General features: G+C 42.1%; 1 protein-coding gene across 6 annotated transcripts in view; it reads right to left on the reverse strand.

Moving 5' to 3' along the window:
* Nucleotides 1–12,270, reverse strand: part of SAFB2 (scaffold attachment factor B2) — a 41,941-nt gene that overhangs the window by 23,601 nt on the left and 6,070 nt on the right. For 4 of the 6 annotated variants that reach the window (XR_004968371.1, XM_036314474.1, XM_036314476.1 and 1 more), the window contains exons 3-9: nt 10,276–10,340; nt 9,987–10,190; nt 7,665–7,727; nt 6,348–6,375; nt 4,932–5,442; nt 4,457–4,506; nt 3,923–4,023 (exon numbers count right to left, since the gene is read on the reverse strand). Coding sequence is in view for 5 of the 6 variants with exons in the window: in XM_036314474.1 (XP_036170367.1) it covers nt 3,923–4,023; nt 4,457–4,506; nt 4,932–5,442; nt 6,348–6,375; nt 7,665–7,727; nt 9,987–10,190; nt 10,276–10,340 (1,022 nt within the window). In the remaining variant the exon portion in view is untranslated. The remainder of the gene's footprint in view (nt 1–3,922; nt 4,024–4,456; nt 4,507–4,931; nt 5,443–6,347; nt 6,376–7,664; nt 7,728–9,986; nt 10,191–10,275; nt 10,341–12,270) is intronic. The other 2 variants (XM_036314477.1, XM_036314479.1) reach the window with 2 other exon arrangements.

Below are 12,270 nucleotides of genomic sequence, written 5' to 3' on the forward strand. Positions count from 1 at the left end.
TACAGTGCCTTAAAGATACAAAGTGCAAAATCTTCTTCTAAATTCTCATGAGACAAGGAATGTGAAAACAGGGGATAACTGTTTTTCATTAAATACTTTTTGTGATGTGATAAGCTGTAGTTCATCAAATTATTAAAATAGTTTAGCCCAGAAAAGAAAAAAATGACTGGGTTAGCCAAGAAGTAAGAAAGTCCAACTCTAATGAAGAAAACAAATGGACCAATAAAATCAGACTCGGAAATGACAAAATGACAGAATTAGTGGACCAAGGATACTAAGCACTTGGTTTAGTTATTCAAAAAGACAAAGGAAGAACTGTGCATGTCAGGTAATCGACGCTAATTTAAAACCACTCAAAATGAACTTCTGAGATGAAAAAATACATTAGATGGGATTAACAACAGACACCGCAGAAGAAAAGATTAGGCAACTTGAATACATAGTAAGAGAAGCTACTCAAAATGAAATGGAAAAAATAAAGACTGATATGAAAGAAACCGGAGCAATATTGACTGGTAGGGCAATGTGAGGAGTCCTCGAAGGCAAGGAGCTCGGGGAAAAAACCAGCAAACAAAATCAACACATCATCAGCAAAGTGCTCCAAACCAGTGAGAAAGATAAAATCTTAAAGGCAGCCGGAGGAAGAAAAGTCATATGTGTGTTAAGAATGAAGGTGAGAAGCACAGCCAACTGGTTGGAAACAATGTGAGCCAGAAGGCAGTGGAGCAGCTTTGCCTTCTGGAAGAAAATCAACCAATCTGGAATTCCACACCAATGAAACCAGCTTGCAAAAAAAGGTAAAAGAATGACTTGCAGCCCTGGCTGGTGTGGCTCAGTTGGTTAGCATTGTCCCATGCACCAAGAGGTCCCCAGTTTGATTCCCTGGGCCTAGGTTGCAGACTAGTTACCTAGTGGGGAGAGTGCAGGAGGCAGCTGATTGATATTTCTCTCTCAGCAATGTTTCTCTCTCCTTTCCTCTCTCTCTAAAAAAGTCAATAAACACATATTTTAAAAAAAGAATGACTTGCAGACATACAAATTCCTCATTGGCAACCCTGCCCTAAAGAAATGTTCAAGGAGGGAGGAGAATAATTAACTAGTGGGAACTTGGATAAAAACAAAAAGAAATAAAGAACACTCAAAATTGTGAACACATGAGAAATTAAAAACCCAAAAAACAAGCCAATAATATACTGTGTAGTTTACTAAATAGAAGTAAAATGTATAATGACAACATCACAAAGGCTGAGAGGGGGCAATGGCAGTTGTACGGTACTGGTATAATATCAACAAATTATGTGTGTTTTTTTATTGCTTTCAGAGAGAGGAAGGAAGAGGGACAGAGAGGTAGAAACATCGATGACAGAGAAACATCGACTGATCGCCTCCTGCATGCTCCATACTAGGGATCCAGCCTGCAACGGGGTAGGGGGTGGGGGGTGGACAACATGCCCTGACCAGGAATGGAACCAGTGACCTCCTGGTGCATGGGTCAATGCTCAACCACTGAGCCACTCCAGCTGGGCCAACTAGTTATATATAGAGTCATAGGTAATAAGCCACAAATCATAAAAAATAACCAATGCAAAAGGTGGCAAATAAATAAGGAATAAATGATTCAAGAACAAGAGAAAGAAAACACAGAACCAAATCAGATTTAAAGCCCACTGCACAAATGTTCCCACAGGACATCTGAAGTGAGGGTAAGGCCAACCCCTTTGAAAGTGCAAAGACCCCCTGAGACATAGGAGCCCTGGGTTCTGGCTCTGACCACCTCTGATTAAGTGGGTCAACTTGAATAAGCCATCTCTTCTTTTTGTATGTGTTCCCAACTGTGACAAGGGGGTGGGGAGAGTGGTCCATGCTCTCTAGGTTCCCTGTAGACCCTCATGTTTGTAGTTCTGCTACCCCGATGGAAAAGTGCTGCGCTGCCTGCAGAAGCCCAGAGCACGCCATACAGGGACAAAGGTGAAAGAAGCCTCTGCTGAAGACACAGTGTCAGTTCTCTGGGCAGAGAAGCTTTGCATTCTTACTTCTCCTGAAGGTCAAGGGGCTGAGCCAATTATGGGGTTATTTGACCTTTCCATTAAACTAATAATCCTTGCAAGGGCATCATTTCCAATGCCAGTTAAACCCAAATAAGGGCAGATACCATGAGAAGCTCACATATCCCTGTCTCCCCACTCCTCCTCCCCCTTGCACTCTGCCCTGGAGCTTTGCACAGCAGCCTTTGATGAGTTCATCCACATTGCAAAGCCTTGTCCCACTACTGGGCCTTCCTTTACCCAGAGCCACAGGCTTGCTCAACTCCAATCACTCAGGTCTTCCCTAAGTATGGCTTCCTCAGCAAGCTCTGCTGAACCCACACCCCCAAATCTAAATTAGGTCTCTTTACCATATGATTGACACGCTGTAATTTTCCTTAACATACTTATTGAATGTGTTGTATATGTTTATTCTGTAAATGATTTTTCTACCAGCCTGTAAGATCTATAATGACAGGGATCTTATATCTGTTTGCTTAGGCTTTATAATCAGTACCTGAGTTCAGAAAGAGGTCAAAATAAATGAGTAGGTTACAGCTTAATAGTTTTCTAAGCCCTTCTGAATGCTTCTTCTGGACCCATACTGCCCAAGTCACTAATGTATTCACCAATACCTAATTGGGTGACATGGATCTGAGTAAAAGATATGACTGAGCAGCCAGGATGAGTCAGCCTCAAACTGCCTAGAATCCCTGCAAGTTCTCAACTCCTCTAGGCATTGTCCCCTACCTCCCCCCTTAGACGGCCATTTCCCACAGGCATCCCGGAGACCAGGGCAGTCTCTATGGCTTATAAAAAGATTGCTTCGTCACCTAATTCCAAAGCAACAGAATCATTTTTATTTTAAAAGTCCTTTAAGCTCCTTGGAAAGTTTTAGAACTGTATTATTTTCCACCTGCTCCCAATTAGCAGCATATTAGGTGATTTATTTGTAAACCACTATCACGTTCTAGTTTTTAAAGTATATACTTAAGATGCTATAAGATATAAAAGCCAACACTTAACTTACTGTTAAGGAAAAAACCCTCAGCATGCCAGCTTTAAATTTTGTATAAGCCAAAAGATATAGCAGCTTCTTGAAGATTGTAGCTATTTACACAGTTTTTCGGCATAGTGTTCTACATCATGATTATCTGTTTTGCCTGTTAACCACTCTCAAATAGAAAAAAAAATCCTCAAATCTGAAACCAGGTGAGTTTTTCCCCCTTAAGGATTTCCTCCTCCAGCCTTTTCTTAAATTAGAAATGACCCACAATAAAATTAGCATGAAGTAGGGTTCTAAACTCTTGAGTATATATTTTTTACTATAGGCTTGGTGCACGAAATTCATGCACTCGGTGGGGGGTGGGGTCCCCTTAGCCTGGCCTGTGCTCTCACAGATCTGGAGCCCTCAGGGGATATCAGCAGTCGTGCTGCCGTGGAGGCTGAAGAGGCTCCCACCACTGCTGCTGTGCTCACCAGCCATGAGCCAGGCTTCTGGCTGAGTAGCGCCCCCTCTGTGGGAGCGCACTGACCACCAGGGGGGCAGCTCCTGCATTGAGTGGCTGCCCCTGGTGGTCAGTGTGCATCATAGCAACCAGTCATTTCACTGTTCCGTCGATTTGCATATTAGCCTTTTTTTATAGGATTGATTTCAGAGAGGAAGGGAGAGATAGAAACATCAATTATGAGAGAGAATCACTGATTGGCTGCCTCCTGCACACCCCCTACTGGGGATTGAGCACGCAACCTAGGCATGTGCCCTGACCAGGATTGAACTGTGACCTCCTGGTTCACAGGTTGACACTCAACCACTGACCCATGCCAGAGGGGCTTGAGTATATTTTTTAATGCTAAATTGAGGCTGGGTAGCAAGACAGACATAATGGAGAGCATACCTTTCCATACTTGCTGAAAAGGTTCTTCAGATCTGTTGCTCGAGTTGTGGAGGACAGTCCACTGACCCACAAATTCCTACCAGAACTGCTGCTGATACGACCTGGAGCAGGAGAGAGAAGACTATGCTTTGCCATCAGGAATAATAGAAAGTATGACCACTCCTGAAATGTGGCTCTCTCTTAAACCCTAACCACATCCAATTCCAACACTTCTTTTTTCTTTTCAATTTCCACCTTTAATTCAAGAATTTAATTATTGCCAACACCTACGACAGAGATGAAAATCTGGATGGGAAAAACAGAGTTTTCTTACTTGAGGAGTAATCATGTCCAAGTTATTACAAACTGAAATGTTTTTCAATGATCAAATCTCATCCAAGATAGCAGTTTCTATAACTCTTGTTATATTATTCAATGGAGAATAGAGTTGTAATAGGATTCACTGTAAATTCCAGAATGTGGCAATTTCCAGGCCCCTCCCTTCTAAGCCAAGGGATCCATAGGTGGTTCCCCACCATGTAAGTTAAAGCATACCTTTTTCATCTTTAATGACTGGCTTTATATCTTTTTCTTCCTTAAAAGAACTAGAGACAAAAGTTAATATTAATCATGCAGGAAAAAAACAAAAGAGAACTAAATTAAAAATATAATGTGTGCTAAAACTGATACCTACCAGAAAATTAGTCTGAAATAAAATTTTAACAAGACATCTTTGCAAGCTTATATTGGATATCTGGCCCCCCAAAATACAATATCAGATTCTTAAGTCAATTCGATTTAACTGAAGAGAACACTTAGCAATTTAAGAACACAACCATAGTCGGTTGAGAAAAAGAAAGGAATCCAATCAGCCACTAAAAATACACAAAGAGAAATAAAACACTCTTTAGTGGTAAACTACAATTTCATCAGTCTGGCTGGCCAATTGTAGAAAAAACAGCTTATGTGTGTCATTAAACGACCAATGAAAAGGAGATAGCGTCTGGTCTAAAACTGAGAAAAAACAAACCTCATTTTCTGATCAGCGCCCTCACTGGCTGAGGACTCTTTAGGAGCCGGAGGGACTTCATTACAAGCTTCAAAAGCAAACTTCTTCACGTCTTCTTTGCTATCTCTGGGGTCTGGGCTTGAGGCTTCCTGGGGCGCTTCTGCGACCTCCTCGCTAGAGGCTTCTGCGCGCTCTGAGGCTTTACTACTCTGCTCAACTGGCTCCTCTAGCCCTACAGGCTCACAGTCCATCCTCTCGTCACCGCCTGTCTGCTCCACGGGCTCCCTTTTCACTACCGCTAACAGGGTGTCTGCCTCGCTCCACTGAGCTTGTGCTGTTGACTCGCTGGCCAAATCTAAATCACCCTCCTCCGGGTGGCCGCTGCCAAAAAGGTCCTCTTCCTCCGCAAGCTTTCTGTCTGGCCCCACGCTACTTGTATCCTGTGCAAATGGCTGCTCCAGCTCGGAACCTTCTTCTTTTACTGGCTCAGATTTACAAGTTTCCCCCAAAATGTCGAGTATTTTCTCATTTTCTACGGATTTAACAGGAATAGAATGGCACAAGGTTTAATTACCAGGGAAATAAAGCAATCACAAATGTGGAACTGGCACGGCTGCCACACTAACACGAAGAGAACTGCTAGCTACACAGAGATTGGAAAACCCGCGGGTACACATGTTACACTGGTTACACTACCTGCACTCCAACCGACTGCTAGAGTAAGCCGCTACGCTACATGAAACAGGCCCCCACCGATTTAAACACCTACAACCACTTGGCTGCTTCTCAACAGTCTTCTTCATGTTTTGTTCAAGTCTGGGTCTTCTGACTTATTTTTCCAGTGTCCAAGGTGCTGAACCGAATGCAGTCATCATTCAATGACAGCTCAATTTCCAAATTTCTTTGAATTTCTTTTAACAGAACAGTCCAATAGGAACACCAGAAACTCTTCAGATGGCGAGAGATAACCGCAGTCCATAAGGGAAATAATATGCTGGAAATTTTCATGAAGAAACTCTGTTTCCTCTTCTGGAATCCAGTCACTTCTCAGGTTATAAGTTCCCTGACAATTGCTTTAGCCTGCCTTAACTGTATTAGTCAAATTGACTGCAGAGAAATATCACAAGATCTGTTTCATGTGTAGAAACACATGGAAGAATCACAAGGAGAAATTATGTAAATGCCACTCTATGTGGTTAGAGAGATGAAATCATTACATCTCACCACATACATCTGACCTCTAGAAACCAGAACAGCAGTTCCACAGATCTGGTGATATGAATGGGTTTCCAATCTCTGATCCTTGTACGATCTGGATTGTCCACCATTAAAATCACTTACAACACCATAATACAGCATAAAATATATAGACAGCTTGAAAAAAATGTAGTGAGAAAAACTTTCAAACCATAACTGTTGTGTTTTTCTTATCAGTACCTGGCTCCAAGAGTGGTTCTTCAATATCCTAATTAAAAAAGAAAAGAGAAAATAATGATCAACATAATCTGATGAACAAGAATAGATCCAGAGACAAATGGCAAGGGGGAGGGGGTTTAGAGAGCAACCAAAGGACTTGTATGCATGCATATTAGCATAACCAATGGACACAGACACTGGGGCGGTGGGGGCTTGCCCGGGGTGAGAATGGCTGGGGGCAGGGGGTCAAGCAGAGAAAAAGGAGACACAAGTAAAACTTTAGACAATAAATAAAAATAAATAAATAATAAGAAAGAAAAGCCACAAGACACTTAAAAATTGGGCAGATCCACTCAAAACAATGCATTCCATTATACAATCACTTTGCCATTTTCTCCCCAGCAAAAGCAGAAAGGCAGTGGTAACATTGAGCCTGTTCAATTCTCCACTCAGAGTCTGACCATCCCAAACCAAGTTGTTTTTTTTTTTAAATATATATTTTATTGATTTTTTACAGAGAGGAAGGGAGAGAGATAGAGAGTCAGAAACATCGATGAGAGAGAAACATCGATCAGCTGCCTCCTGCACATCCCCCACTGGGGATGTGCCCGCAACCCAGGTACGTGCCCTTGACTGGAATCGAACCCGGGACCCCCCAGTCCGCAGGCCGACGCTCTATCCACTGAGCCAAGCCGGTTTCGGCCCAAACCAAGTTTTAAGCTGATCTAATACCTCTGCAGCTGGCAGACTCCCACAGTCAAGGCAGAAGTTACACAGATGGCCACTGCTTTATACATGAAACCAGACTTGAGAAAAAAATGTGTTTCTCCCAACATAAACTATTATTTATAACTGGAACCTGTTAAAACCTTTCCCTGACTTCCCACTGAAAACAAGAACACCAGCCAAATCCTTTCCCCACTCTGGCAGTCAGACCCACCTGCTTCTGCAGCCCCACTGCCTCTCTGCCCTTACCCTGTGCACGCCATTCCTACAATAAGCCATGTTCCCAAAGTCTTCTGTTCTTTCTTACTGGGCTAACTCCTGACCAATGCCAGACCTTAATTCAAACAGGCCTTCCTCCAGGAAGCCCTCTAGGCTGGCCAACTACTTAAACTTCTCCTCCATTACATTCTTTGCTGGTTATTAACCCTGCCCCCACTAGACTGCAAATCCTGAAACTGATCGGTTTGGCTCTCAATCTCTTATCCTTAGCACCCAGCTCAATATCAACCCTCAATGAATCTTTTGCACATACACCTACACATCGTTTCCAAATACGGAAAACTAACCACTCATATAGAGTTTCCAATCATGCAGAAACAGATGTTCATTTACCGAAGGTACTTTGAAGTCCAACGATGAAGCATCCAAAGTGCTCTCCAAGCCTTCCCCGTCTACCTGGAAGATAATGGAAGGTCACTTTGTGGGCTCAGAGCTGTGAATGCCTAGGTCTAGGCCTCACTATGTTCCAGGCAACCCATGTATCTATTTCCTTCAGATATCTACTGCCATCCACAAGTTAATGGTTAGATTATTCAGTTTATTACTTGCCTCCCTGTCCCCACACCTGCTCTAGCACTGGATAACAGCAACATCACTGACAGAGGCTTGCAAACAGTAGGTATTCTGTCAGCATTGCCCAAATGAATGAATGAATTCACTCCCAGGCAGTTTCCACATACTGATGGTCTAATACACCACTCATCCATAGAATTCCCAAAGCAGAACTCAAAACCAGGTACTCCTCCAATTTCACTTGGTAGCAACACTTTTAAAATAACAGTAACAGGGAACTTTCTTCTAGAGTGCTGTATTTAACAAACACTTAACTTGACTATTTACTATATCAAAAAACAAAATAAAATAAAAAAAACAAATTCCACTTATCTTAAAGATTACTAAATTTGAAGGTCTTTTACCTTTCTAAGTGAAATACAAAAATATCCCTTTCCAAATATTTCTTTTATCATTTTATAGGTTTGAACCTTATAACCTGGACACTTCATTAACCAAGAAGTTAGAAACCAAGGACATGCTCTGAAAATAATTAACATGATACAACAGGATCACGCCTAGAGGGAAAATCACTTGCTTAATATTATCCTAGGTTGAGGAGTGATGTTCGGAGTTTGTGGCTTTTGTCCTTGAAGGTTTAAAGTTTAGTCCTTCGAGGGCAGTTGTTTTAGTTTAAAGCTGTAATGCCTTAAGTAAACAACACAACCAAACTAGAATGGCTGGGCATGCCAAGATGGTAAGATTCAAATGACCATTATTTCTAGGATGGCCACCACAAAGAGCTCTATGCCAAAATATTGGGAGAACTTGGGAAGGGGACACTGGTAACAGAATTAAAGCCCTACCCTACACACCAGGACATTAATAGTGATTCCCTTTAATGGAAGGGGTTTTACTGGGATGACAAATATTTTTTTCACTGTATTTCATCTCTTTTAATATGACCAACTACTCTTTTTTTTTTTTAATATATCTTTATTGATTTTAGAGAGGAACAGAAAGGCAAAGAGAGATAGGAACATCAATGATGAGAGAGAATCATTGACTGGCTGCCTCCTGCATATCCCCCACTGGGGATAAAGCCCGCAACCCAGGCATGTGCCCTTGGCTGGAATCGAACCTGGGACCCTTCAGTCTGCAGGCTGATGCTCTATCCACTGAGCCAAACCAGTGAGGGTGACCAACTATTCTTTTTGTTGTTGTTGTTAATCCTGAGAATATTTTGCAATTGATTTTTAGAGAGTGGGAAGTATGAGGAGGAGAGACACACAATGATTGTTTTCCTCCTGCTCGCACCCCGACCAGGGCCAGGGATTGAGCCTGCAATCGAGGTACGTACCCTTAACTGGAATTGGACCCGGGACCCTTCAGTCCCAGGGTTGATGCTCTATCCACTGAGCCAAACCAGCTAGGGCTATTATTATTTTTTGTTGTTAATCCTCACCTAAGGATATTTTCCCACTGATTTTTAGAGAGTGGAAAGGAGGGGCTAGGGGAGGGGGAGAGAGAGAAAGAGAGAGAGAGAGAGAGAGAGAAACCTCGATGTGAGAGAGACATAACGGTTGCCTGCCTCCCTCATGCACCCCTACTGGAGCCAGGGATTGAGCCTGCAACCAAGATTCATGCCCCCAATTGGAAATGAACCCAGGACTCTTCAGTCAGTGGGCTGATGCTCCAACCACTGAACAAAACTGGCCAGGGGATGACTATGTCTATTCTTATGCATAGAGTAAACTTTCTAAAACATCTATAAGATTATCTGGATGATGAAGTTTTACACTGTTTTTGTTTTATCTTTCTAGTTTTTTACCTATTTTAAAAGGAAAATACTTTTATTAACTGTGCAACCTTTTATGGCTTATGCTTAGAAAGTGTTTCTCACCCAATTAGAAATAGTCTCCAATACTACAGAAACATTAACGGAGAAGTTATTCATTAATTAATATCTGACCTATGTTGAGTTTAAATGGACAGAATTTACCACCAAGGTTCAGTTCCTAAATTAAATGTTTATGGTGACTGATTTCGCTGCTTGCTATTTAATCAACCAACCCTTAGCATGATCTTGCTCAAATAAACAGCACATAAGCACTGGGAGCCTTGGGCCTCCTGCCACATTCCACGTGTCTTAGTGTTACCTACAGCATGTTCTGTGAGCTGAGCTGGAAGCTCACTCAGCTGTGCAGCCACATACTCTTTGCTATCACAAAGGGAATCGAGGATGCTGTCTGTGCCATCATCCCCAAAGTCTGGGGCACTGCTGTTCTCGACTTCAGCTTCTTCTAACACACTAACATCCATCATGTCAATATTCTGCAAGCTCTCCAAACTTGCTTCCACATCCTCCTATAAAGAGGAATGAGAGGTATCAATGACCAGGTAGACCAGAACTCGGCGCTCCTGCTGCTGTCTCCACTGTCATGCCACATACCTGCCCGTCTCGGGAATCCTCTTCTAGGCCATTATCTTCTGTGCCTTCTTCCTCTATCTTCTGTCCTAATTACAGAACAATTGTTCAATCAGATAACACTCAGGTCTAGCCCTATAATTAGTATAGCAGAATGATAGATTTCAATCTCAGAACATGTTACAAGGAAACTAGAAGACGTGCCTGTTTTGTTTTCTGGGTTTTTTTAAAGTATTTTACTAATTAAAAAAAATTTTTTTTATTGATTTCAGAGAGGAGGGGAGAGGAAGAGATAGAAAGAAACAAAAATGATGAGAGAGAATCACTGATCGGCTGCCTCCTGCACAACCCACACTGGAGGTAGAGCCCACAATCCAGGCATGTGTTCTGACCGGGAATTGAACCATGACCTCCTGGTTCATAGGTAGACACTCAACCACAGAGCCAGTCAGGCGAAGTGCCTGTTTTAATGTGTGCAATTTTGTCTCCATCAGGATATGAATATCTAGGATTTCTGTAATACTATCAAACAAAAGCATTTGATTTTTAACAAAATACCTAAGCGCTTCAAAAAATTTCAAAACCACTCCAAAGTAAAACAAACATCCCAAAAGAAGAGCAAAGGATAACAGGCATTTTACAACAAATATAATTTTAAAAATGTAATATCCATCTAGTAATTAAAGAAATGCAACTTCAAATAACATTCTGGATTATAAACTTGCTGGCTTTCCCTACATTCCACCATTTCAAGCAGGCTGCCTGCCTTTCATCAGTCTTCAGCTCTGGAACTTTTATCTGGGGGGCAAAGGCTACCATAAAATCTGAGTCTTATGAATACAAAAGAACTATTTACAGTTAATGCTAGGTATTCCCAAGAGGTTAGGCCGTGGTTCTCAACCTTCCTAATGCCGCAACCCTTTAATACAGTTCCCCATGTTGTGGTGACCCCCAATTTCATTGTTACAAATTGAACATAATTAAAGCATAGTGATTAATCACAAAAACAATATGTAATTATATATGTGTTTTCCGATGGTCTTAGGCGACTCCTGTGAAAGGGTCGTTCGACCCCCAAAGGGGTCGCGACCCACAGGCTGAGAACCGCTGGGTTAGAGGGAAAGGTGAGGCCTGAAAAATGTACATACTCCCCTTAGGACATGCACTAGAATGTCTGATAAGGGATTCAAAACATATTTATTCTTTCTAGAAAGTGTACATAGCCTAAACACCTGAAAGGGAAAGAAATTATAGCACATTTTGTTCATACGTAGATACCAGCATGCAAGTTGATGGGGAGAGTGGGGTGTAACCTGGCACTATCTGGAGACATTTTGGAGGGCATCAGACCTGAAGTGTGTATGCTACTGGCATCTATTTAGTGGAAGTGAGTGACCAGGGATGCTGCTCACCATACCACATTGCAAGGACAGCGTCCTAAAAAAGAATTATTTACTCTAAATAGTTAACAGTGCTAAGGTTGTGAAACCCTATGGTACATCATACAATGTTTTATAACTTAAATAAGCTCTCAAGAATATTTAATATGGTAAAATTCCCATAAAGGTAAAAAAAAAAGGCCCTGGCCGGGTAGCTCAGTTGGTTAGAGCAGTGGTCAGCAAACTGCAGCTCGCGAGCCACATGCGGCGGCTCTTTGGCCCCTTGAGTGTGGCTCTTCCACAAAATACCAACTTCTGCACACTGGCCACGAAGTTTCAATCGCACTGTACATGTGAGCCCGCAGGTGGTATTTTGTGGAAGAGCCACACTCAAGGGGCCAACGAGCCGCATGTAGCTCGCAAGCCGCAGTTTGCTGACCACTGGGTTAGAGCATCATCCCAATATGCCAAGGTTGTGGGTTTGACCCCTGGTCAGGGCACTTACAACAATCAAACAATGAATGCATGAATAATGGAACAAAAATCAATGTCTCTCTCTCTAAAGTAAATCAATAAAATTAAAAAAGTAAAAAAAGAAACAAAACCATGTAGATCGCCTTTTAAAAAGCACATGTATGTT

The sequence above is a fragment of the Myotis myotis genome, unplaced genomic scaffold, assembly GCF_014108235.1.
Source record: "Myotis myotis isolate mMyoMyo1 unplaced genomic scaffold, mMyoMyo1.p scaffold_m19_p_6, whole genome shotgun sequence".
NCBI classification, from domain to species: Eukaryota; Metazoa; Chordata; class Mammalia; order Chiroptera; family Vespertilionidae; genus Myotis; species Myotis myotis.